Source organism: Lepisosteus oculatus, chromosome 14 (genome assembly GCF_040954835.1).
Source record: "Lepisosteus oculatus isolate fLepOcu1 chromosome 14, fLepOcu1.hap2, whole genome shotgun sequence".
In the NCBI taxonomy this organism is placed as follows: Eukaryota; Metazoa; Chordata; class Actinopteri; order Semionotiformes; family Lepisosteidae; genus Lepisosteus; species Lepisosteus oculatus.
In genome coordinates this window covers 40635167-40662381 of record NC_090709.1, presented here as the reverse complement: position 1 = coordinate 40662381, position 27215 = coordinate 40635167, and the positions used below count along the sequence as shown (strand labels likewise).

Below are 27215 nucleotides of genomic sequence, written 5' to 3'. Positions count from 1 at the left end.
CTGTAGGAGCCCGCGAAACCCTGTAGCCGTGAAGGTGTTTGTTTTTGGGGTTTTTTTTAAGCGCCCTGCACACACGCCTACAGGGTTAGGGAAAAGGTTAGTTGGAAAAGGCCCACGCCGTCCTGAAAGGGCCGTTTTGAGAGCATCGTTTGGAAGACAGAAAAAAGAGGAAATGCCCATGTTCCTGGCCAGCGTTTAATGTCGCGTTTGTGTCGTTTTCTGGGGCTACTCCGAAAACACCTTGGGCTTCCAGTTTCAGGCGTGGCGTGCCAAGACGAGCAGTTCACGAGAGAGAGAAAGAAAAAAATATATAGATGTATTTCTTTATTTCTAGATGCCTCCCCGGGCATGTCCGTGTTTGGGGAAATGGAATTAAAAGGGACGTTATTTTCTCAGCCCCCGCAGTACCGAACACAGACACCAAATTTGATTTCGTTTTTTTTTTATTTTATTGAAAAATATATCTTACAAAATTATAAAACAGCTCTACATCTAATAAAAGCGCAAAAAAAACCAAAACAAAACCAGGATCGCGAGCAGCAGGAAGGTGAACAGAAGGTTGTTTCTGATATTGGCGGGACCTGCACCAAAAAAAAAAACAAACGAAAGAGAAAAATTTATGTCTGAGGAGAGGATCGCTGAGTGGTGCAGGCGGGATATCACTACATCGGGGCAGCGGGCGGGGAGAGGGGTCTGTTTCCCTCTTAGCACAGAGGAGAGGCAGGGAAAGCAATAGCAAACCTGGCTGCTGCCGTGTCCACAGAGGTCAGGCCCTACAGCGATCAAAGAAATGACTGACTGAGCGCTGTCCTGCCGTGCACAGTGAGCTGGACGGTGCTGAGGGCCCTTCTGGTGTCCAGCTGCAGGACGGTGTAGGTGCCCTGGTCAGCCGGGGTCAGGCCGTAGAGGGTCATGACCTCGTGCTTCACCAGCACGCGGGTGTGGTATCGATGTTCGAACGACACCCAGCCGCCCTCCAGGGTGAGGATGGTGATGGTCTCTCTGCCTCCTGAGCCTGCAGGGTCAAACAGCACCTCCACCGGCTCTCCAGTGAGCAGGGGGACAGACAGAGAGGCTCCAGCCTGCAGGGTGACATTGTCTCTGCGAGCTGGAAGACAATCAGGACAGAGAGCGATATAAGAACCCCCTCTGTCAGGAGTGGAGACCCCTCTAGTCCCCCTGCTGTAGACCTGCTCACCCTCCACAGTGACGATCGCAGTGCTGATGGTGTTTCCCTGAAGGTCCCTCACTGTGTAGCTCCCCTGATCAGACGCCCTCAGCTCCTGCAGCCTGAGCTCCTGATTGTCCACTGACACTCTGTCTCTGTACTGGGGGACACAGCTGGCTGTGCTGCTCTGGACAGAACACACTGAGGTCCAGTCTCCTGAGCCTGCAGGGTCAAACAGCACCTCCACCGGCTCTCCAGTGATCAGGGGGACAGACAGAGAGGCTCCAGCCTGCAGGGTGAGGCGCCGAGAGCATGCTGAGGAAGAAGAGAGGGCAGGAAAGTCAGGACAGGTCAGGGAATCTCTTTATTAATTTATTATCTGCTGTCCACCTTCCCTCACTCACACCAGCTTGTTCCACACCCCCACCACCCTTTGTGTAAAAACAGGAGCCGCAGAGACCGAGAGAGACACCTACACGATGAGAGACTCTAGAGAAAGACTGAGGGGCACAGAACTAAACACAGCAATCATGAACACACCGGCTTGTTCCACACCCCCACCACCCTTTGTGTAAAGCAGAGCCTCCTGTCCTGACTGGCTTGTTCTAGAATCCTATAGCACATCCACACCCGCTGACCGGTCAGCTGCCCGGCTCTGCAGTCCGGGCTCCTGCCCACAGAGCTGGTCTCGCGCTGGCCTACCGTGCACCGTGAGCTGGACGGTGCTGAGGGCCCTTCTGGTGTCCAGCTGCAGGACGGTGTAGGTGCCCTGGTCAGCCGGGGTCAGGCCGTAGAGGGTCATGACCTTGTGCTTCACCAGCACGCGGGTGTGGTATCGGGGTTCGAACGACACCCAGTCGCCCTCCAGGGTGAGGATGGTGATGGTCTCTCTGCCTCCTGAGCCCGCAGGGTCAAACAGCACCTCCACCGGCTCTCCAGTGAGCAGGGGGACAGACAGAGAGGCTCCAGCCTGCAGGGTGACAGTGTCTCTGCGAGCTGGAAGACAATCAGGACAGAGAGCGATATAAGAACCCCCCTCTGTCAGGAGTGGAGACGCCTCTAGTCCCCCTGCTGTAGACTTTGTGTACAGAGGAGCCCCCTGTCCTGACTGGAGGAGCTCACCCAGCTGTGTCTGGAGAGGAGCCGGGGTATCGGCTTCAACCACAGGGCTGGGCAGCCTGTTCCCCACCCCCACCCCCCTCTGTGTAGAGTCCTCAATGGTGCTACAGTGTCACACTCACACCTGCCGCTGGAGCCCCGGTTCTGTTGCTACGGAAACGGACGCGACGAGCCGTTACCCACGACGGTGAGCCGCACGTCGCCCAGAAACGTCCGGGAGCCGTCCTCTCCCTCCCTGAAGCACTCGTACGTGTCCTCGTCGGACAGCCGCGCGCGATGGAGGCTCAGGGAGAAGTCCCCCCGGGGGAGCCCGTCCCGGGACACCTCCGTGCGGTTCTCGAACCCGGGGCCGGGGGCGGCCCTGCCCTGGCGGAACGCCCACACGCGTCTGGTGGGGGTCTGCCAGAGGAGGCTCAGGGAGCCCACAGGGGCCCCCCTGTAGGCAGATCCGTCACAGGGGAGAGAGACTGAGCCCCCAAACCTCACCGACACGGAGACAGGAGCCGCCGAGACTGAGGGAGACAGCAACACAACACTGTAGTACACACAGCAACACAACACAGCAACACGACACTCTTATACACACAGCAACACAACACTCTAGTACACACAGCAACACAACACAGCAACACAACACTCTAGTACACACAGCAACACAACACTCTAATACACACACAACACAGCAACACAACACTCTAGTACACGCAACACAACACTCTAGTACACACAGCAACACAACACTAGTACACACAACACAGCAACACAACACTAATACACACAGCAACACAACACTCTTATACAAACAACAACACAACACAGCGACACAACACTCTTATACACACAACACAGCAACACGACACTCTAATACACACAGCAACACAACACAGCAACACAACACTCTAGTACACACAGCAACACAACACTCTAGTACACACAGCAACATAACACTCTCATACACACAACACAGCAACACAACACTCTCATACACACAGCAACACAACACTAATACACACAACACAGCAACACAACACTCTCATACACACAGCAACACAACACTCTAATACACACAACACAGCAACACAACACTCTAATACACACAGCAACACAACACAGCAACACGACACTCTAGTACACGCAACACAACACTCTAGTACACACAGCAACACAACACTCTAGTACACACAACACAGCAACACAACACTCTCATACACACAGCAACACAACACTCTTATACACACAACAACACAACACAGCGACACAACACTCTTATACACACAACACAGCAACACGACACTCTAATACACACAGCAACACAACACTCTAGTACACACAGCAACATAACACTCTCATACACACAACACAGCAACACAACACTCTCATACACACAGCAACACAACACTCTAATACACACAGCAACACAACACAGCAACACGACACTCTTATACACACAACACAGCAACACAACACTCTAATACACACAGCAACACAACACAGCAACATGACACTCTAGTACACACAGCAACACAACACTCTTATACACACAGCAACACAACACAGCAACACGACACTCTAGTACACACAGCAACACAACAACACAACACTCTAATACACACAACAACACAACACTCTTATACACACAACAACACAACACGACACTCTAATACTCACAACAACACAACACGACACTCTAATACACAAAGCAACACAACACCCTTATACACACTCAGCACAACACAGCACACTCTTATACACACAACAACACAGCAACACAACACTCTTATACACACAACAACACAACACCCTTATACACATACAGCACAACACTAATACAACAACACAACACTCTAATACACACACAGCACAACACTAATACACACAACAACACAACACTCTAATACACACAACACAGCAACACAACACTCTAGTACACACAGCAACAAAACACTCTAATACACACAGCAACACAACACAGCAACACAACACTCTAATACACACAGCAACACAACACAGCAACACAACACTCTAATACACACAGCAACACGACACTCATACTCACAACAACACAGCAACACGACACTCTAATACACACAACAACACAACACTCATACACAGCACAACACAGCACACTCTTATACACACAACACAGCAACACAACACTCATACACACAACAACACAACACAGCAACACGACACTAATACTCACAACAACACAACACTCTAATACTCACAACACTCTTATACTCACAACAACACAACACAGCAACACAACACTCTCATACACACAGCACAACACAGCACACTCATACACACAACAACACAGCAACACAAAACTCTTATACACACAACACAGCAACACAACACTCTAATACTCTCAAGACAGCAACACAACACTTATACACACAACAACACAAAACAGCGACACAACACTCTAATACACACAACAACACAACACTCATACACACACAGCACAACACAGCACACTCTTATACACACAACACAGCAACACAACACTCATACACACAGCAACACAACACCCTTATACAAACAAGAACACAACACTCTCATACACACACAGCACACTCTTACTGTATACAGACAACACAGCACTCTTGTGCACACACACAACACAGCAACACAGCACATTTTTATACACATAACACAGCAACACAGCACCACAGCGCACTCTTATACACACACAACACAGCACACTATTTCTCTGCCCCGACTGAATTGAGACGCACAGAGACCCAGAAAGGAGAGCTCACCACCAGACAGGACGGACAACAACAGCCCAGCCCAGAGCATCGTGGGATTGGACGCCCTTTTAGACACCGAGACAGGAGCTGAAGGGGCTGTGGAGAGAGACTGAGACCCACCTGTGGGACAGAATAACGTGGCTGTATGCCTGTCCCCTGACTGAATGCCCCACAGGTGAGTTAAGGAGTTAGGAGAGAGAGAGAGGGGACAGGCCCTTCATGTCCAGTCAAAACAGAAGTGACCTCCTGTGAAAACTCTCCGATTTACAATCCTTTTGTGTATCCAGGAAAAGCAGAGCACATTCAGTTTAAGCTGACACTGAAGTCATGCTAATTAAAGTGTGATAAGAAGAAGAAACTTTATTTCATATAGCGCCTTTAAAGGTGGCTTCTCAAAGGGCTTTACAGAAAGACAACGGCAACAACAACAACAACAATAAAAACCACAGCAACAAAAATACAGGAGAGAAACAGGATGAGAATGTGTAGACAGTTGGTACTGAATACAGCAGGAGTGTAGACGGGCTTGGGGGGACAGTCAGGAGAGCAGAGTCAGAAGGTTGCGAGGTGGGGAGCAGGGCGATAATAGTTCAGACAGGTACTGAGGGGCCGAGCCACGCAGAACCTTATTGGAGAGCATGAGGATGGTGTGCTGTTTTGAAGCCCAACAACATCTAACATAATTCTGGTGGATTTGACCCCTTATTTTATTATTAATCCCAATTAGATGCTTGTTAATCCCAGTGTAAAATACGTGAATTGAAACACAGTGCTTTGTAATTACATACAAGTGAGATTTGCATTTTCCTTGAACAAGCCACACTACTTATTAATCGTTCATATTTGTGGGGTGCAAACTTTAACCTCACTAGAAGCGTTTTTGTGTTGTTTTTTTTTCCTGCTCTGGTTACGTTTTGTACTGTAACAGACTGAGGAAATTGCGCTTTCTGAGTGATCAAATGTAGTCCACTCCGAATGTCTTAACGTTTCTGAGACTTTCATTTTTTTTAAACAATTAAAAGTCCTTTTCGGTGACCCAGCTAGCTGTAACACTGGTCAACATTAGTGATAGTAACGCAGCAACAACAACAACAAAAAAAAACTGTAAATAAAACAAAACGTAGTTGGTTTCATCGCTTTAACGCTCTGGTAGCTTGTATAGTGTCATGACTCAGAGCTGGGTGACAAAGCGAAAGCGAGAATCGGCGGCACACACCGGCTCACCACCGCCCGGACCGCCAGGCCTCCTTTGAAACCACGGCCTCGGCTGGCGGTCTCACGCCGAATGCGGGGGCGACGAACTCCGGGAGAGAAACCGCGAAGCTGCCGGTCCTCCTCTTTCGCAGCACAAACGGCCGCTAGGTGGCGCCCTGGGTGCAACAAAACACACAGTGTAGTACAGTACAGCAGAGCTGCTGTATTTATACATGTGCTGTGATTACACAGTACCGGGCGATACGATTTCTCAAAGTTACAGTGCAAGAAGCGGAAAGTCGAGTCTTCTGGACGCTTAGCGAATACGAGGTAGAGTAAATTTCACACCGACCACAGGCTACGACTTGTTTTTACTTTTTTTTTTTGTTGTTGTTGATGTTGTTTTGCAGTGTGGCTCTTGCTGAATCGACCAAAAAGTGAGAAAGCACGTACCGCGATACTGTGCTTTGGTCCTGCTCCTCGCGTGTGTGCAACAAAGTCCAGAGATATAATATCAATCCAGAAATATAACCCCAGCCAGTTGCATGACTCTCCCGAGGAAATATTTGCTTCGGTAGCTGTCCAGCAAGACAGGGCGTCGCTCTCTCCAGGGACTGTAACTGGCTTCGGTGCAGATCATACGGAAGTTAACCACGCCATATTAAGTTAAAGTAAACACTGTAGCCTGTAAAAGCGGAGAGGGGCTGCAAATATTGAATAAAGCTCCCCAGCCGAAACGCTGTGTCTCTCTTCAGCACAGGTACAGCAACCTGTACTGGTTCCTTAGTAAAACCTGACTTTTTTTTGTACAGTTCTACAGTGGGAGGAGAAGGGACCGATTTCCGGGTCGGGTCGGGTCTCAAGGTCTCAAGGTCTCGGGTACGGACCGGAATCGGAGTCTCTACTCCGTACTGAACCTCTCTCTTCCCTTTTTTAATTTAGTTTTTAACCTCTTCCTTCTGCGCCCCCTCCCTGCAGAGAGACCAATCCCATGATGCTCTGGGCTGGGCTGCTGTTGTCCGTCCTGTCTGGAGGTGAGCTCTCCTCTAACTCACCTGTGTGGGATTCAGTCACGGGACAGACATGTTATTCTGTCCCACAGGTGGGTCACAGTCTCTCTCCACGGCCCCTTCAGCTCCTGTCTCGGTGTCAAAAAGGGCGTCCAATCCCATGATGCTCTGGGCTGGGCTGCTGTTGTCCGTCCTGTCTGGAGGTGAGCTCTCCTCTAACTAACCTCTGTGGGATTCAGTCAGGGGACAGACATGTAATTCTGTCCCACAGGTGGGTCACAGTCTCTCTCCACGGCCCCTTCAGCTCCTGTCTCGGTGTCAAAAAGGGCGTCCAATCCCATGATGCTCTGGGCTGGGCTGCTGTTGTCCGTCCTGTCTGGAGGTGAGCTCTCCTCTAACTAACCTCTGTGGGATTCAGTCAGGGGACAGACATGTAATTCTGTCCCACAGGTGGGTCACAGTCTCTCTCCACGGCCCCTTCAGCTCCTGTCTCGGTGTCAAAAAGGGCGTCCAATCCCATGATGCTCTGGGCTGGGCTGCTGTTGTCCGTCCTGTCTGGAGGTGAGCTCTCCTCTAACTCACCTGTGTGGGATTCAGTCAGGGGACAGACATGTAATTCTGTCCCACAGGTGGGTCACAGTCTCTCTCCGGGGTGTGTCTAGAAGGGTGTCCACTGTCTGTTGTGTGTCAGTGTTGTGTTGCTGTGTTGTGTGTATGAGAGAGTTGTGTTGTTGTGTGTATTAGAGTGTTGTGTTACTGTCTGTTGTGTTGTGTGTGTATAAGAGTGTTGTATTGTTGTGTGTATAGGAGTGTTGTGTTGTGTGTGTGTATAAGAGTGTGCTGTGTTGTGCTGTGTGTGTATGAGAGTGTTGTATTGTTGTGAGTATTAGTGTCGTGTTGCTGTGTTGTGTGTATTAGAGTGTTGTGTTGCTGTGTGTATAAGAGTGTTGTGTTGTTGTGTGTATTAGAGTGTTGTGTTGTGTTGTGTGTATAAGAGTGTTGTGTTGCTGTGTGTATTAGAGTGTCGTGTTGCTGTGTTGTGTGTATAAGAGTGTCGTGTTGCTGTGTTGTGTTGCTGTGTGTACTAGAGTGTTGTGTTGCTGTGTTGTGTGTATAAGAGTGTCGTGTTGCTGTGTTGTGTTGCTGTGTGTACTAGAGTGTTGTGTTGCTGTGTTGTGTGTATGAGAGTGTTGTGTTGCTGTGTGTACTAGAGTGTTGTGTTGCTGTGTGTATTAGAGTGTCGTGTTGCTGTGTTGTGTTGCTGTGTGTACTAGAGTGTTGTGTTGCTGTGTTGTGTGTACTACAGTGTTGTGTTGCTGTCTCCCTCAGTCTCAGCGGCTCCTGTCTCCGTGTCGGTGAGGTTTGGGGGCTCAGTCTCTCTCCCCTGTGACGGATCTGCCTACAGGGGTGCTGTGTTGTGTTGCTGTGTGTATGAGTGTTGTGTTGCTGTGTGTATTAGAGTGTTGTGTTGCTGTGTGTACTAGAGTGTCGTGTTGCTGTGTTGTGTGTATTAGTGTGTCGTGTTGCTGTGTTGTGTTGTTGTGTGTACTAGAGTGTTGTGTTGCTGTCTCCCTCAGTCTCGGCGGCTCCTGTCTCTGTGTCGGTGAGGTTTGGGGGCTCAGTCTCTCTCCCCTGTGACGGATCTGCCTACAGGGGTGCTGTGTTGTGTGTATTAGAGTGTTGTGTTGCTGTGTGTACTAGAGTGTTGTGTTGCTGTCTCCCTCAGTCTCGGCGGCTCCTGTCTCTGTGTCGGTGAGGTTTGGGGGCTCAGTCTCTCTCCCCTGTGACGGATCTGCCTACAGGGGGGCCCCTGTGGGCTCCCTGAGCCTCCTCTGGCAGACCCCCACCAGACGCGTGTGGGCGTTCCGCCAGGGCAGGGCCGCCCCCGGCCCCGGGTTCGAGAACCGCACGGAGGTGTCCCGGGACGGGCTCCCCCGGGGGGACTTCTCCCTGAGCCTCCATCGCGCGCGGCTGTCCGACGAGGACACGTACGAGTGCTTCAGGGAGGGAGAGGACGGCTCCCGGACGTTTCTGGGCGACGTGCGGCTCACCGTCGTGGGTAACGGCTCGTCGCGTCCGTTTCCGTAGCAACAGAACCTGGGCTCCAGCGGCTGGTGTGAGTGTGACACTGTAGCACCATTGAGGACTCTACACAGAGAGGGGTGGGGGTGGGGAACAGGCTGCCCAGCCCTGTGGTTGAAGCCGATACCCTGGCTTCTCTCCAGACACAGCTGGGTGAGCTCCTCCAGTCAGGACAGGGGGGCTCTTCTGTACACAGAGAGGGGTGGGGGTGGGGAACAGGCTGCCCAGCCCTGTGGTTGAAGCCGATACCCCGGCTTCTCTCCAGACACAGCTGGGTGAGCTCCTCCAGTCAGGACAGGAGGCTCTGCTGTACACAGAGGGGGGTGGGGGTGGGGAACAAGCCGCCCAGCCCCTGTGGTTGAAGCCGATACCCTGGCTTCTCTCCAGACACAGCTGGGTGAGCTCCTCCAGTCAGGACAGGGGGGCTCTTCTGTACACAGAGGGGGGGCGGGGGTGGGGAACAAGCCAGTGCATACAGTTTGGACAAACAAGGGACGGTGAACAGGAGTCGCTCAGAACTTTGTGTTGCTGGGAAGGGAATCGCCGTCTCTCCCGGATACTTCCTGACGTTCCTTCTCCTTCTCCCTGTCCTCAGCTCACAGCCTGAACCTCTCCCTGTATCCCGGGCTGCCCCTGTCGGTCCCACTGCCCTCCGGGGAGCCAGTGGAGGTGCTCTCGAATCCTGAGGGAGGCAGGGGGCCCATCACAGTCCTCACCCTGGAGCGCGGCTGGGTGTCGTTCGAACCCCAGTACCACACCCGCGTGCTGGTGAAGCACGAGGTCATGACCCTCTACGGCCTGACCCCGGCTGACCAGGGCACCTACACCGTCCTGCAGCTGGACACCAGAAGGGCCCTCAGCACCGTCCAGCTCACTGTGCACGGTAGGCCAGCGCGAGACCCGCTCTGTCCAGGTCCTGTCCAGGGTGTGTGAGTGTGTGTGTGTCCTGTGATGGACGGGTGTCCTGTCCAGGGTGTGTGTGTATCCTGTGATAGACTGGTGTCCTGTCCAGGGTGTGTGAGTGTGTGTGTGTGTGTCCTGTGATAGACTGGTGTCCTGTCCAGGGTGTGTGAGTGTGTGTGTGTCCTGTGATGGACTGGTGTCCTGTCCAGGGTGTGTGAGTGTGTGTGTGTGTGTGTGTGTGTGTCCTGTGATGGACTGCTGTCCTGTCCAGTGTGTGTGTGTGTGTGTGTGTGTCCTGTGATGGACTGCTGTCCTGTCCAGGGTGTGTGAGTGTGTGTGTGTCCTGTGATGGACTGGTGTCCTGTCCAGGGTGTGTGAGTGTGTGTGTGTGTCCTGTGATGGACTGCTGTCCTGTCCAGGGTGTGTGACTCCCGCTCCCCCCCGTGACCCTGGACTGGAGGAAGTGGACGGATAGTTTCCTTCCAGAGCTGGGCTCCTCATCCCGGATCCTGTCCCCCCAGCCCGCAGGGAGAACGCCACTCTGCCGGCGGGCGCCGATCTCTCCATCCCGCTGCTGTCCGGCGCCGGCGACGCGCAGGTGCGCTTCGAGCCCGCGGGGGCGGGGGGCGTGGCCGAGCCCGTGTTCGCCCTGCGGGGGGGCCGGGTGCGGCTCAGGCTGCAGTACCAGCTGCGGGTCAGGCGCCAGCCCGGCGCCCTGCTGCTGTCCGGCGTGACCCCGGCCGACCAGGGCACGTACTCCCTGTGGCAGATGGACACCGAGAGGCTGCTGAGCTCCGTCCAGCTGTCTGTGGAGGGTGAGCCAGGACCAGGACTGGACAGCCCTGCTTTAAAGACCCCTGGAGACTCTGCACACACACACTGACCCCTCCAGGACCAGGACTGGACAGCCCTGCTTTAAAGACCCCTGGAGACTCTGCAGACACACACACTGACCCCTCCAGGACCAGGACTGGACAGCCCTGCTTTAAAGACCCCTGGAGACTCTGCACACACACTGACCCCTCCAGGACCAGGACTGGACAGCCCTGCTTTAAAGACCCCTGGAGACTCTGCAGACACACACACACACTGACCCCTCCAGGACCAGGACTGGACAGCCCTGCTTTAAAGACCCCTGGAGACTCTGCAGACACACACACACACTGACCCCTCCAGGACCAGGACTGGACAGCCCTGCTTTAAAGACCCCTGGAGACTCTGCAGACACACACACACACTGACCCCTCCAGGACCAGGACTGGACAGCCCTGCTTTAAAGACCCCTGGAGACTCTGCAGACACACACACACACTGACCCCTCCAGGACCAGGACTGGACAGCCCTGCTTTAAAGACCCCTGGAGACTCTGCAGACACACACACACACTGACCCCTCCAGGACCAGGACTGGACAGCCCTGCTTTAAAGACCCCTGGAGACTCTGCAGACACACACACACACTGACCCCTCCAGGACCAGGACTGGACAGCCCTGCTTTAAAGACCCCTGGAGTCTCTGCAGACACACACACACTGACCCCTCCAGGACCAGGACTGGACAGCCCTGCTTTAAAGACCCCTGGAGACTCTGCAGACGCACACACACACTGACCCCTCCAGGACGAGGACTGGACAGCTGTGCTTTAGTGTTGTTATGAGAAGTAGCATGAATTAACACTGAATTTTTACAGTTGTATTATTGTTATTATGAAAATTATCATTCTACTAAGTTCACAGAGGCACTGTGGAGGGTGAGCAGGTCTACAGCAGGGGGACTAGAGGCGTCTCCACTCCTGACAGAGGGGGGTTCTTATATCGCTCTCTGTCCTGATTGTCTTCCAGCTCGCAGAGACACTGTCACTCTGCAGGCTGGAGCCTCTCTGTCTGTCCCCCTGCTCACTGGAGAGCCGGTGGAGGTGCTGTTTGACCCTGCAGGCTCAGGAGACTGGACCTCAGTGTGTTCTGTCCAGAGCAGCACAGCCAGCTGTGTCCCCCAGTACAGAGACAGAGTGTCAGTGGACAATCAGGAGCTCAGGCTGCAGGAGCTGAGGGCGTCTGATCAGGGGAGCTACACAGTGAGGGACCTTCAGGGAAACACCATCAGCACTGTGATCGTCACTGTGGAGGGTGAGCAGGTCTACAGCAGGGGGACTAGAGGGTCACATGACTGTGAATTTTGAGCGTTTACTCATTTCGCTGAAGTCCTAATGTAGGGTCCCCCCCCGCCTGCCTGGGAAGGCTGTTCCAGACACCCACAGCTCTTTGTGTAAAGAATCATTTCCTCATCTCCGTCCTACATTAATTCTCTTTTTAACTTTCCCTGTCGTGACCCCGTGTTATTTCACTGCTGGAGTGAGAGCTGGGTGACAGGGGGCTCCTGACTGTCAGCTGGGTGACAGTCAGGACAGGGGGCGTTTCTGTACACAGAGGGTGGTGGGGGTGGGGAACAAGCTGCCCAGCCCTGTGGTCGAAGCCGATACCCTGGCTTCTCTCCAGACACAGCTGGGTGAGCTCCTCCAGTCAGGACAGGAGGCTCTTCTGTACACAGAGGGGGGTGGGGGTGGGGAACAGGCCGCCCAGCCCTGTGGTCGAAGCCGATACCCTGGCTTCTCTCCAGACACAGCTGGGTGAGCTCCTCCAGTCAGGACAGGAGGCTCTACTGTACACAGAGGGGGGCGGGGGTGGGGAACAGGCCGCCCGGCCCGGTGGTTGAAGCCAATCACATCATTTACTACATTTATAACCTCTGGTGGTTGAATTGTTTTGTTTTTTTTTCTGCGCGTGTTTTTCCTCTCTTGTTTCTGATCCCCTGCGAGCTGGGCCCTGCCTCTGCCCCTCGGGGTCTTATACACCCCAGTCTCCCCGATCTCTAACCTGCTCTCTGTGTGTCTCCCCCCAGCCCCCCCTCCAGGTCAGTCCAGTGGGCTGGTCGCCGGGACGGTCGTGGGAGTCCTGATCCTCCTCGTGCTGGTGGCCGGGGGCCTGCTGCTGTGGGGGAGGAGGAGGAGGAGGAGGGCGGAGAAGGCCAAGCGCCCCGATTTCAGGCTGCAGTGCAGGGCGTCTCCGGACCAGGAAGAGGAGCTCTCCGCGGAGGCAGAGCACCGGGGTCAGGGGGATCCCCTTGCTGGGATCCAGTCAGGACAGGGGGCTCTTCTTTCCACAGAGGGGGGCAGGGGTGGGGAACAAGCAGCCCAGCCCTGTGGCTGAAGCCGATAAATTACAAGTCCTTACTTGAGTAATTGATTAGTGATCAACTGCTAGTGCAGCGCATGCTACTACTAATCGATAGTTGTGGAGTAGCTGGCAGTTTGGGGGTGATTAGCATAACAAGGTCTCTTCTGACGAGGAACATTGTTTTTGTTTTGAAAGAGTGTCGCGATCAGCCCCATCCGAACCGGGCTAAGTGGTTGGAGAGCAAAACGCCGCACTGCCCGGGTCGGTCCGGTCCGATCCGGTCTGGGATCTCCGAGCCCAGGTCGGGCCCAGCGATTCCAGAACTCAGAACCCGTTTTTCTTTGTTGTTGTTTACTTTGGTTTCGTTGTTGTTGTTTTCCTCGTGTGTCTCTCTCTCTCTCTTACAATTCAATTCAATTCGAGGTGCTTTTTTTCGCATGACCGATGGGTACAATCAGTGTTGCCAAAGCAAATAAAAATAATAACATGGACATGGAACAAAACATAAAATAATAGTAAAATAAAATTCACAGACATTTACAACAAAGATGTATTATAAAATATTGACATATACTGTAGACGGCTGGAGCATTATTGGGAGACAGACTCACTGTTACTCAGGCTGGGACAGGAGGTCACACACTGTATTATTATTATTGAGAGACAGGCTCACTGTCTGTTCCTCAGGCTGGGACAGGAGGTCACACACTGTATTATTATTATTATTGAGAGACAGGCGCACTGTCTGTTCCTCAGGCTGGGACAGGAGATCACACACTGTATTATTATTATTGAGAGACAGGCTCACTGTCTGTTCCTCAGGCTGGGACAGGAGATCACACACTGTATTATTATTATTGGGAGACAGACTCACTGTTACTCAGGCTGGGACAGGAGATCACACACTGTATTATTATTATTGAGAGACAGACTCACTGTCTGTTCCTCAGGCTGGGACAGGAGGTCACACACTGTATTATTATTATTGAGAGACAGGCTCACTGTCTGTTCCTCAGGCTGGGACAGGAGATCACACACTGTATTATTATTACTGAGAGACGGGCTCACTGTCTGTTCCTCAGGCTGGGACAGGAGATCACACACTGTATTATTATTATTGGGAGACAGACTCACTGTTCCTCAGGCTGGGACAGGAGATCACACACTGTATTATTATTATTGAGAGACAGGCTCACTGTCTGTTCCTCAGGCTGGGACAGGAGATCACACACTGTATTATTATTATTGAGAGACAGGCTCACTGTCTGTTCCTCAGGCTGGGACAGGAGATCACACACTGTAGTATTATTATTGAGAGACAGGCTCACTGTCTGTTCCTCAGGCTGGGACAGGAGATCACACACTGGATTATTATTATTGAGAGACAGGCTCACTGTCTGTTCCTCAGGCTGGGACAGGAGATCACACACTGGATTATTATTATTGAGAGACAGGCTCACTGTCTGTTCCTCAGGCTGGGACAGGAGATCACACACTGGATTATTATTATTGAGAGACAGGCTCACTGTCTGTTCCTCAGGCTGGGACAGGAGATCACACACTGTATTATTATTATTGAGAGACAGGCTCACTGTCTGTTCCTCAGGCTGGGACAGGAGATCACACACTGTATTATTATTATTGAGAGACGGGCTCACTGTCTGTTCCTCAGGCTGGGACAGGAGATCACACACTGTATTATTATTATTGAGAGACAGGCTCACTGTTCCTCAGGCTGGGACAGGAGATCACACACTGTATTATTATTATTGAGAGACAGGCTCACTGTCTGTTCCTCAGGCTGGGACAGGAGATCACACACTGGATTATTATTATTGAGAGACAGGCTCACTGTCTGTTCCTCAGGCTGGGCAGGAGATCACACACTGTATTATTATTATTGAGAGACAGGCTCACTGTCTGTTCCTCAGGCTGGGACAGGAGATCACACACTATTATTATTATTGAGAGACGGGCTCACTGTCTGTTCCTCAGGCTGGGACAGGAGATCACACACTGTATTATTATTATTGAGAGACGGGCTCACTGTTCCTCAGGCTGGGACAGGAGATCACACACTGGATTATTATTATTGAGAGACGGGCTCACTGTCTGTTCCTCAGGCTGGGACAGGAGATCACACACTGTATTATTATTATTGAGAGACGGGCTCACTGTCTGTTCCTCAGGCTGGGACAGGAGATCACACACTGTATTATTATTATTGAGAGACAGGCTCACTGTCTGTTCCTCAGGCTGGGACAGGAGATCACACACTGTATTATTATTACTGAGAGACGGGCTCACTGTCTGTTCCTCAGGCTGGGACAGGAGATCACACACTGTATTATTATTATTGGGAGACAGACTCACTGTTCCTCAGGCTGGGACAGGAGATCACACACTGTATTATTATTATTGAGAGACAGGCTCACTGTCTGTTCCTCAGGCTGGGACAGGAGATCACACACTGTATTATTATTATTGAGAGACAGGCTCACTGTTCCTCAGGCTGGGACAGGAGATCACACACTGTATTATTATTATTGAGAGACAGGCTCACTGTCTGTTCCTCAGGCTGGGACAGGAGATCACACACTGGATTATTATTATTGAGAGACAGGCTCACTGTCTGTTCCTCAGGCTGGGACAGGAGATCACACACTGTATTATTATTATTGAGAGACAGGCTCACTGTCTGTTCCTCAGGCTGGGACAGGAGATCACACACTGTATTATTATTATTGAGAGACAGGCTCACTGTCTGTTCCTCAGGCTGGGACAGGAGATCACACACTGGATTATTATTATTGAGAGACAGGCTCACTGTCTGTTCCTCAGGCTGGGACAGGAGATCACACACTGTATTATTATTATTGAGAGACAGGCTCACTGTCTGTTCCTCAGGCTGGGACAGGAGATCACACACTGTATTATTATTATTGAGAGACAGGCTCACTGTCTGTTCCTCAGGCTGGGACAGGAGATCACACACTGGATTATTATTATTGAGAGACAGGCTCACTGTCTGTTCCTCAGGCTGGGACAGGAGATCACATACTGGGCTGCCAGTTCAACTGAGTTCCCTCCTCCCTCTCCCAGTAGGAATGGGACCCGTTGTGATTCTGGCAGGTGTGGGAACTCTGGGATTAGATTTCTGAATTTCGGGAAGAATGTTTCTCTAATCCCAGAGTATCTGTCACAGTGCAGTAGGAAGTGCACCTCTGTCTCTGTTTCTCCCCGCTGGCAGTGGGAGCACAGCCTGTCCTCTCTGGACAGTCAGGTCTGCCTGTCTCTCTCTCTTACAATTCAATTCAATTCAAGTCGAGGTGCTTTATTAGCATGACCGATGGGTACAATCAGTGTTGCCACAGCAAATAAAATAATGAAATTCAGTAGAAATAATTAGCGCTCTGATCTCGATAGCCTGTGTTCACGATTCACCCGACAGTATAGGGACTTGGCTCTAATGGTCTCGCAAGAAGACGGAGATCGTTACTCTCACTCTCTCTGGAGGAGGCGGGGACGGAAAGGGTTCGGATATCTTGCGTCTTTTTCTTCCTGGAGAAGAGAAGAAATGGGGACGGGCCGGCCCCGGGTGCGATGGAGAGCTGGACGGTAAAAAGAGTCGGTTTGGAGACCCGCTCCTGTCATATGAAACAGAGCTGCATAGAAATATCATCGCTGGTGCTGTTAGCGCATCATTCGGCGCGTCAAAAGGCGAAGAGCTGGGGCCTTTTCATCGTCCACTTTCAGCCGGGAAATGTGGCTTTTTTTTTGTCGTTGTTGGTTTCTACAGTAGAAAAAATAACGCTCTGATCTCGATCGTCTGTGCTCACGGTTCACCCGCCAGTATACCGACTTGGCTTTAATGATCTCGCAAGTTAAGACGGAGATCGCTCCCGCAGTCCAGGCGTCCAAAAGTGGTTGAAAACTACACTTCCCGTCGCCCCTTGATGACGTCGCACCCGAGCGACGCCTGCGAGGACGGGGGGGGTACATTTTATTTATATTATTTTAACTGTATCTTGGGGGTGGTGGGGGAGTTGTAAAGTACATCGCCGAGGAGTTCAATCTTTTTTTTTTTTGGCGTCTTCTCCTCCTCCTCGCACGGCTTTTGTTTGGGCCTCTCAATGTCGTCAATATTAGGGGACCGGCGGAGTTCTAGGACCTCCGAAGCAGCGTGGTAGCGGTGGGGCCGGTTGAGTTGAATAAAACGTGTTTTTTCGGTCCGCACGCAGGATCGTTCCACACCCGTTGGCGGTTCGTTCGCGCCGTTTTGAGGCGCTGAAGCGCTGTGGATGTTCAGGAGATGTTCTTGGGCGGAGGGAGGTGGGAGAATGAGAGCTGTGATGTTTATGTTCGCTACTGGAAAGCGTGTGCGAGGCTCTGTGGGTTGCGCCGGAAACCCGAGTGTTTATTTTGCTAGACTTTCTGGACTTGCCCGTTGAGAGACCTGGCGTGTGCGTGGGGTGGGGGGTGACAGTTTCCTCGAATCGCGCGAGCGCGCGTGTGGCGGCTTTTCTTCAGAAGGAAGGAGGGGGGTTCTCCCGCCGCGGTGGGCGAGACCGCCGCCCTGTTCTCCTCTTTCCAGTCAGAGCCGGTGACGCCCCCTTGGGTCGTCGGCGGCTCAAGGAGGCGAGGAATTAACCCAGCCCTTGCTTAGAAGAAACCAGGGCGTCTGCGGAGCAGGCTTGTGCCACACCCCCACCACCCTTCGCGTAAAAAAAAAAAAAAAAAAACCGTCTCCCGTCCTGACTGGAGGGTCTTGAGTGAAGTCAGCGAGCGTATCGTCTTTAAACGACGTGGGCTGGGCAGCTTGTTCCCCACCCCCGCCACCCCTAGTGTAAAGAAGAGCCCGTTGTCCGTCGTTTCCAGCGCATTTCCTCAGAGTTTCCTCTGGGTCGTGACGGGTGTGAATCTGTTCTCTCCGTAGGTGGCGCGAGGATGACAAGATGGCTTTTCATCCTGTGCGCTCTGTCTTGCACTGATCGTGGTGAGTTAGAGCTTTTATTTATTATATATATGTATAATATATAATAATAATAATAATTGCTTACACTTATATAGCGCTTTTCTGGACACTCCACTCAAAGCGCTTTACAGGCAATGGGGACTCCCCTCCACCCCCACCAGTGTGCAGCCCCACCTGGGGCCATAGTGCGCCAGAACGCTCCCCCACACAGCAGCTCTCAGTGGGGAGGAGAGCAGAGGGATGGAGCCAGTTCAGAGAGGGGGATTATTAGGAGGCCATGATGGGTCAAGACCAGGGGGGGTATTTGACCAGGAGACTGGGGTAACACCCCTACTCTTCTCGAGAGACACCCCGGGATTGTTAATGAGCACAGAGAGTCAGGACCTCGGTTTGACGTCTCATCCGAAGGACGGCGCCTGTTTACAGTCCAGTGTCCCCCGTCACTATACTGGGGGCATCAGGACCCACACAGACCGCAGGGTGAGAGCGCCCCCTGCTGGCCCCACTCACACCTCCTCCAGCAGCAGCCTCAGCTCTCCTCCCAGGAGTCTCCCCTCCAGGTACTGGCCAGGCTCACACCTGCTGGGGCTCCAGTCGTTGTGAGTTGCAGGGGGATATGGCTGCTGGCTGGTGTGTTGTGTGTTGTGTGTTGTGTGTTGTGTGTTGTGTGTTGTGTGTTGTGTGTTGTGTGTTGTGTGTTGTGTGTTGTGTGTTGTGTGTTGTGTGTTGTGTGTTGTGTGTTGTGTGTTGTGTGTTGTGTGTTGTGTCGACCTGTGTAATAACCCCGCCCCGTGTCAGCCTGCTGCAGTGCGGCTCTCACCGTCGGCCACGGAGACGACCTCGCCCTGCCCCTGCGGGCCGGCGACTCGGAGGTGGAGTTCCGGGGCGACGAGGGGGCGACCCGGCACTTCCGGGTCAGGAACTGGACGCTGAGCTCCCCTCCGGACGGGCTCGGCGCCCGGGCGGGGGTCCGGGCGGGGGCCCTGGTGCTGCACAGGGTGACGGCGGCGGACGAGGGGCAGTACACCACCTGGCACCGGGAGGCGGGAGGCGAGCACAGCGGCGCCACCTACGGGCTGAAGGTGGAAGGTGAGGAGGCACTGATCGCTCTCAGAAGAGATCCTTACACTTATATAGCGCCTTGCCGGACCCTCCACTCGGAGCTCTTCCCGGGTCAGGGGGATCCCCTCCAGCCCCCCCAGTGTGTACCCCACCTGGATGATGCTCCAGTCCGCTCAGCACACAGCAGGGTAGTCAGTGTGTGATTCCTTGCTCTTATATAGCGCCTTGCTGGACCCTCCCCTCTGAGCTCTTCCCAGGTCAGGGGGATCCCCTCCACCCCCACCAGTGTGTACCCCACCTGGATGATGCTCCAGTCCGCTCAGCACACAGCAGCTCTCAGTGGGGAGGAGAGCAGAGGGATGGAGCCAGTTCAGAGAGTGGGGGGTGATTAGGAGGCCATGATGGGTCAAGACCAGGGGGGGGAATCAGGCCAGGACACTGGGGTAACACCCCTACTCTTCTCCAGAGACACCCCGGGATTGTTAATGAGCACAGAGAGTCAGGACCTCGGTTTGACGTCTCATCCGAAGGACGGTTTTTCCTCGCTAGCTTATTGCTGCTCTGGATGTGAGGGGGTATTGCATGAAGGGGCTCCTGACTGATTGAGAAAGAGGTGAGGGTCAGGGGAAGAGACAGTCGAGCGTCCCTTGAGACGTCATAACCGGTTTTCGCAGTACATCATCTTCAAGGCTTCAAGACCCTGGCTTCTCTCCAGACACAGCTGGGTGAGCTCCTCCAGTCAGGACAGGAGGCTCTGCTGTACACAGAGGGGGGTGGGGGTGGGGAACAAGCCGCCCAGCCCTGTGGTTGAAGCCGATACCCTGGCTCCTCTCCAGACACAGCTGGGTGAGCTCCTCCAGTCAGGACAGGAGGCTCTACTGTACACAGAGGGGGGTGGGGGTGGGGAACAGGCTGCCCAGCCCTGTGGTTGAAGCCGATACCCCGGCTTCTCTCCAGACACAGCTGGGTGAGCTCCTCCAGTCAGGACAGGAGGCTCTTCTGTACACAGAGGGGGGTGGGGGTGGGGAACAAGCTGCCCAGCCCTGTGGTTGAAGCCGATACCCTGGCTCCTCTCCAGACACAGCTGGGTGAGCTCCTCCAGTCAGGACAGGGGGCTCTACTGTACACAGAGGGGGGTGGGGGTGGGGAACAGGCTGCCCAGCCCTGTGGTTGAAGCCGATACCCTGGCTTCTCTCCAGACACAGCTGGGTGAGCTCCTCCAGTCAGGACAGGGAGGGGCTCTTCTGTACACAGAGGGGGGTGGGGGTGGGGAACAGGCTGCCCAGCCCTGTGGTTGAAGCCGATACCCCGGCTTCTCTCCAGACACAGCTGGGTGAGCTCCTCCAGTCAGGACAGGGGGGGCTCTTCTGTACACAGAGGGGTGGCGGGGGTGTCGAACAACCTGCCAGTGACCCGATCCTCTCTCCCGCCGCAGCGTACCGCCGGTCCCTCAGGGCGGCCGGCGGGGCCAGCGTGTCCCTGCCCCTCTTCACGGAGCGGCCCGCGGAGCTGCTGTTCCGGCCCGCGGCGGGGGGGGCGCCCGGCCCGCTCTGCTCCGTCCGGGACGGCCTGCCCAGCTGCCCCCCGCCGTACGGGGGCAGGGTGTCGGCGCGGGACGGCCACCTGGTGCTGGGGCCCCTGGGGCCGGAGGACGCCGGGCTCTACACCCTGAGGTACCCGGACACGGGCAGGGACATCGGGACCGTGGAGCTGGCCGTGAGCTTGGAAGGTGAGGAGGAGGAGGAGGAGGAGGGGTGTTGCTCTGTGGATGGGTCCTGTCCCCCCCGAATCCGGCCCTCTGTTAGTGAGCAGTGCCCTTGCTGTGGTTGTTGTTAATATATAGCGCCTTTCCAGACCCTCCTCTCAGAGCTCTTTCCAGGTCATGGGGATCTGTGATGGACTGGTGTCCTGTCCAGGGTGTGTGTGTGTGTGTGTGTGTCCTGTGATGGACTAGTGTCCTGTCCGGGGTGTGTGAGTGTGTGTGTGTCCTGTGATGGACTGCTGTCCTGTCCAGGGCGTGTGAGTGTGTGTGTGTGTCCTGTGATGGACTGGTGTCCTGTCCAGGGTGTGTGAGTGTGTCCTGTGATGGACTGGTGTCCTGTCCAGGGTGTGTGAGTGTGTGTGTGTCCTGTGATGGACTGGTGTCCTGTCCAGGGTGTGTGAGTGTGTGTGTGTCCTGTGATGGACTGGTGTCCTGTCCAGGGTGTGTGAGTGTGTGTGTGTCCTGTGATGGACTGGTGTCCTGTCCAGGGTGTGTGAGTGTGTGTGTCCTGTGATGGACTGGTGTCCTGTCCAGGGTGTGTGAGTGTGTGTGTGTCCTGTGATGGACTGGTGTCCTGTCCAGGGTGTGTGAGTGTGTGAGTGTGTCCTGTGATGGACTCCTGTCCTGTCCAGGGTGTGTGAGTGTGTCCTGTGATGGACTCCTGTCCTGTCCAGTGTGTGTGTGTGTGTGTGTGTGTGTGTGAGTGTGTGTGTGTCCTGTGATGGACTCCTGTCCTGTCCAGGGTGTGTGTGTGTGTGTGTGTGAGTGTGTGTGTGTCCTGTGATGGACTCCTGTCCTGTCCAGGGTGTGTGTGTGTGTGTGTGTGTGAGTGTGTGTGTGTCCTGTGATGGACTGGTGTCCTGTCCAGGGTGTGTGAGTGTGTGTGTGTGTGTCTGTGATGGACTGGTGTCCTGTCCAGGGTGTGTGTGAGTGTGTGTGTGTGTCCTGTGATGGACTGGTGTCCTGTCCAGGGTGTGTGAGTGTGTGTGTCCTGTGATGGACTGGTGTCCTGTCCAGGGTGTGTGAGTGTGTGTGTGTGTGTGTCCTGTGATGGACTGGTGTCCTGTCCAGGGTGTGTGAGTGTGTGTGTCCTGTGATGGACTGGTGTCCTGTCCAGGGTGTGTGTGAGTGTGTGTGTGTGTCCTGTGATGGACTGGTGTCCTGTCCAGGGTGTGTGAGTGTGTGTGTGTGTGTCCTGTGATGGACTGCTGTCCTGTCCAGGGTGTGTGTGTGTGTGATGGTCGGAGGGGGTGTGACTGGACTGTATTAACAGTGGTGTGTCTTTCTCTCTCCGTCTCCCTGCCCTCCCCAGATCCCAAGGCTCAGACAGAACCCTCCGGAACCCGGGGGCGTGTCCCGGCCTACCTCTCGGGCGCCCTCTTCCTCTTCCTCGTCGGCGTGACGGTGGCCGTCGTCCTGCGTCGCCGAGCCCGCGCCGTGTGAGAACCGGAGCCGGGCTCCTGCGGACTGGCGGGTTCCTCTGTTCTTCCGGTGCGGAGTTCGCACCTGATCCCGAGCCGAGCTGTGGGGGGGGGGCGATTCTGGGCTGGTAACCCCCCCCACCACCACCAGGGCGGTTTCGAGTTCGAATCCACTGGGTGGTGGCACAGCTCTTACCGGATTGACTTGAAGCTTCCAGGCTGGGCACAGGAGGGCGGGGCTGTCTCTTGATAGGCGTGACACTATCTGCGTTTTTTTCGGGGGTGTCGTTTAGCCTGACCCCCCCCCAGAGACTAAAGAGCAGTGGGGTGTCTCTACAGCACGGGTCCCCGTGAAGCACTTTAAAACGATGGGGCTGGGAGCACCCCGTTCGTGATCAGGAGAGCTCCGTCCCTCCAGTGCCATATAGCAAAGCACTTTTTTGTATGAGATTTGTGGGGGTGGGCTTGCAGAACTTTATTTTTGTAACATATCTTGTATTTTGCACTGTTAAGAGTTTTTTTTTTAACCAAATTCTATATAATAAAAAAGGTAATAAAACCCTTTTAATTGCACTGAAGGATTCTCAGTTTGATTGGGTGTGAGCCAGTTTCTCTTTATTCTTTTAAGTGTTAAGAGTATTAAATAATTATCGACGTTGACATGCGTTTGTGTGGGTTTCCTTCCACAGTCCAAAGTCCTTGCTGTGACTGGTGTCCTGTCCAGGGTGTGTGTGTGTCCTGTGATAACTGTGTGTGTGTGTAACTGTGGAACCTCAGGGCTGGGCAGCCTGTTCCCCACCCCCACCACCCTCTGTGTACAGAAGAGCCCCCTGTCCTGACTGGAGGAGCTCACCCAGCTGTGTCTGGAGAGACGCCGGGGTATCGGCTTCAACCACATGGACTGGGCGGCCTGTTCCCCACCCCCACCCCCCTCTGTGTACAGAAGAGCCTGCACTTTTCAGATTTAAATCCACTTTTTTATAGTCTGTGTTAAATCAGTCAGACCATCGTGACTCCTGTGCTCAATGCCAGTAAACTTGGGGGAGATCGGCCTGTTGCTGCTGGTGACTCAGACGTTTCAGTCATGTGCTACGAGGCCAGTTTCAAAGGCCTTTTGACGTAGATATAGGTCAGATATCTTAAAGAGAAGATGTAATACAGTTTCTGTTTTAACTCCGGTGGCTTTGCCCACGTCAGGTTTTGTTACCATCTCCGGGGAGAACGTAGGGGCCTACAGCTATGCTCCTAACCGGAACGTTGCGTTATTGAGAACAGTACCGCGATGAACGGAACTGGGGCCCTACTTTTTAGAGCGGATGTAGACCTCCCGTGTTACGCCCATTCCTCGAAATGCGCATAGGGGGTGGGGAACAAGCTGCCCAGCCCTGTGGTTGAAGCCGATACCCCGGCTCCTCTCCAGACACAGCTGGGTGAGCTCCTCCAGTCAGGACAGGGGGCTCTTCTGTACACAGAGGGTGGCGAGGGTGGGGAACAGGCTGCCCAGCCCTGTGGTTGAAGCCGATACCCTGGGGCTTCTCTCCAGACACAGCTGGGTGAGCTCCTCCAGTCAGGACAGGAGGCTCTTCTGTACACAGAGGGGGGTGGGGGTGGGGGTGGGGAACAAGCTGCCCAGCCGGATTGATCTGTGGTGGGCTAAAAGGTTCCGCTCGCGGTGTTGTAATAACCCCTAAGCTTTATTTTATATAGCGCCCTTAAAGGTGGCTTCTCCAAGCGCTTTACAGGACGACCACAACACTAAATAAGAAGACTACACCAGATCAAACACAATGACAGCACACGGAGGAGACCGGGGGTGGTGGCACTAGGAGAAGCAGAGGGGTGAAGGATGAGACCAGTTCAGGAGAGGCTCTTCTGAAGGAGAGGGTTTGGAGTCTGGATCTGAAGGAGTTGAGAGAAGGAGGCTCTCTGATATCCTGGGGCAGAGAGTTCCAGAGCTTGAGGGGCGCAGCAGGAGAAGGCCCTGTCGCCCCCCAGAGTGTAGACGGGCTGGGGGGACAGACAGGAGAGCAGAAATGGAGGAGCGAAGGTTGCGAGGTGGGGAGCAGGGCGATGATAGCCCAGACAGGTACTGAGGCGCCCGGCCAGGCAGAGCCCTATAGATCAACGTGAGGGTGAGGTGTTGATCGAGGGTCCGACTCTGGAGAATTGATGTCCCTGGGTCGAGAAAGAAACGGGACTCGTACATTTCTTGTGGGGGCCCAGAAACACAGGGAGACCTCGCCACTCTATCATAACTTTTACGATTTGATTCCAGTGTCTGAAAAGGAAGAATGCGCAGCTCACAGAGGGCCTGACCCACAGGAGATGAGAGCACGTCCTGTCAGGACTCGCGTGTTTAATTCTGCCAAAAGTGTTTTGTTTTTTGCTTTTTTAAAACAAGGACCATGTGCTTTTGGAGACGATGAATGGGCGCAGAGGGCTGGCGCCTTTTGCTCTTTCGGGAGGGGAGTGATCTTCGGGGGGTGTTTTGGCGGGTGCGACCAGCGTCCCCCCCCAGAACGTCGCACCTCAAGACCACCCCAAACCTCGGAGTGCAGGCTGCCCGTCGCCGAATCGCTACCGGCAGTTTCGAAGGTGTTGTCCCCCCGAAACCCTGTCTCCATGCTTCACAAGTCCTCGTCTCCAAACCCGCGTCTCAAAAACGCACAAGATGTCTACCCCCAGCAACCTCGGACTCACAACCTGGGTCTCGAAAACGCACAACATGTCTACCCCCAACAACCTCACACTCACAACCTCAAAACCTGCGCCTCAAAAACGCACAACATGTCTACCCCCAACAACCTCACACTCACAACCTCAAAACCTGCGCCTCAAAAACGCACAACATGTCTACCCCCAACAACCTCAGACTCACCATCTCACCATCACCATCCTTAAAACAAGGAACATGTGCTTTTGTACCGGCAGTTTCGAAGGCGTTGTCCCCCCAAAACCCTGTCTCCGTGCTTCACAAGTCCTCGTCTCCAAACCCGCGTCTCAAAAACACACAAGGTGTCTACCCCCAGCAACCTCGGACTCACAACCTCACAACCTCAAAACCTGCGCCTCAAAAACACACAACATGTCTACCCCCAAAACCTTGGACTCACAACCTCAAAACCCCAAAACCTGCGTCTCAAAAACGCACAACATGTCTACCCCCAGCAACCTCGGACTCACAACCTCAAAACCCCAAAACCTGCGTCTCAAAAACGCACAAGATGTCTACCCCCAACAACCTCGGACTCACAACCTGGGTCTCAAAAACGCACAACATGTCTACCGCCAACAACCTCAGACTCACAAACTGCGTCTCAAAAACGCACGTCTACCCCCAGCAACCTCGGACTCACAACCTCACAACCTCAAAACCTGCGCCTCAAAAACGCACAACATGTCTACCCCCAACAACCTCGGACTCACAACCTCAAAACCTGTGTCTCAAAAACGCACAAGATGTCTACCCCCAAAACCTTGGACTCACAACCTCAAAACCTGTGCCCCAAAAACGCACAACATGTCTACCCCCAAAACCTTGGAATCACAACCTCAAAACCTGCGCCTCAAAAATGCACAACATGTCTACCCCCAACAACCTCGGACTCACAACCTGCGTCTCAAAAACGCACAACATGCCTACCCCCAACAACCTCACACTCACAACCTCAAAACCTGCGCCTCAAAAACGCACAACATGTCTACCCCCAACAACCTCGGACTCCTCATCTCCAACCCCCCCCAAAACCTCTGTCCTCCAGTCCCCCACCCACCCCCCAAAAAAAAACACGAGTTTCAGAGCCTCCAACGCAGATCCGGGGTCTCCAAACCCCCCGCTAAATCTCCTGCAAACGTCACCCCGATCTGGAACCGAAACAAGCCGCCGTTGGCGCAGGGCTGGCGGGTGTGGGTTTTCTGATCAGCGAGCCGAGTGTCCGCGGAGACGGCTCTGCCTCTGAGTCAACAACAACAAGGAGCAAACGTCCCCAGTTCTCGGAAGTCAGCGGTGCCGCCGCGGGTTTTCCGCTAATGATGGGGGGGTTTGGTTTTGTTTTTGTTTTTTTTGAAAACGGCTCTTGCGTGCTGTGTGCCAACGGTAGGGATCGGGAACGCGTCACTGGCTGAAACCGGAGTCACACACCGGGGACAGCAGAAGACAGGAGCTTCCACACGGGACGGGGGACGGGGGGGCGGTTGTGTTTGTTGTGTTGTGCCCGTCGTTCTGCTCGGAAGGTTAGGTGGTCCACCTGTGGCCGTGTGCCGTCTGGGCAGACAGGTGTGACGGCGCTGCTTCCGGCGCCCGGAACCAAGACGCTCGCTGTCGCACTTACAGCAGATAGAAACTCCGCGAGGTTAATTGTGAGATTGACTCGGCGGTTTGTAAGTGAAAACCGAAGGACGCGTAGACACACACACAAACACACACACACACCGCATCGTCTTAGAAGCGCTTTCTGGGGGACTGTGCGTGTTCTGGGAGGAGAGTGTGTGTTTTTGTTGGGGACTGTGTGTGTTCTGGGAGGAGAGTGTGTGTTTTTCGGGGACTGTGTGTGTTCTGAGAGGAGAGTGTGTGTTTTGGGGGGACTGTGTG

The 27215-nt window shown here is 53.8% G+C and overlaps 2 protein-coding genes across 4 annotated transcripts; one reads left to right on the top strand and one right to left on the bottom strand.

Annotated features, from left to right (window-relative positions):
* Nucleotides 1-409: 409 nt before the first annotated feature.
* LOC107076161 (CD276 antigen-like) lies at nucleotides 410-6337 on the bottom strand. 3 transcript variants are annotated; one of them, XM_069198559.1, is made up of 7 exons: nucleotides 6260-6337; nucleotides 5053-5163; nucleotides 2467-2799; nucleotides 1871-2164; nucleotides 1199-1483; nucleotides 815-1108; nucleotides 410-581 (listed from the first exon to the last, which is right to left on the bottom strand). In XM_069198559.1, the coding sequence occupies exons 2-7, from the start codon at nucleotides 5090-5092 to the stop codon at nucleotides 493-495; spliced, it is 1335 nt and encodes a 444-aa protein (XP_069054660.1). In that variant the 5' UTR covers nucleotides 5093-5163; nucleotides 6260-6337; the 3' UTR covers nucleotides 410-492. The 3 variants fall into 3 exon arrangements, with proteins under 3 accessions (XP_069054660.1, XP_069054659.1, XP_069054661.1); XM_069198558.1 differs by having other exon boundaries at nucleotides 412-588; nucleotides 816-1108; XM_069198560.1 differs by having other exon boundaries at nucleotides 497-581; nucleotides 742-1108.
* Nucleotides 6338-8948: 2611 nt separating this feature from the next.
* On the top strand, nucleotides 8949-23284 carry LOC138243061 (uncharacterized). Its single transcript, XM_069198555.1, has 9 exons — nucleotides 8949-9306; nucleotides 9925-10212; nucleotides 10754-11047; nucleotides 12073-12357; nucleotides 13130-13336; nucleotides 18341-18400; nucleotides 19178-19468; nucleotides 20877-21170; nucleotides 22516-23284. The coding sequence occupies exons 2-9, from the start codon at nucleotides 10113-10115 to the stop codon at nucleotides 22644-22646; spliced, it is 1662 nt and encodes a 553-aa protein (XP_069054656.1). The 5' UTR covers nucleotides 8949-9306; nucleotides 9925-10112; the 3' UTR covers nucleotides 22647-23284.
* Nucleotides 23285-27215: the final 3931 nt, after the last annotated feature.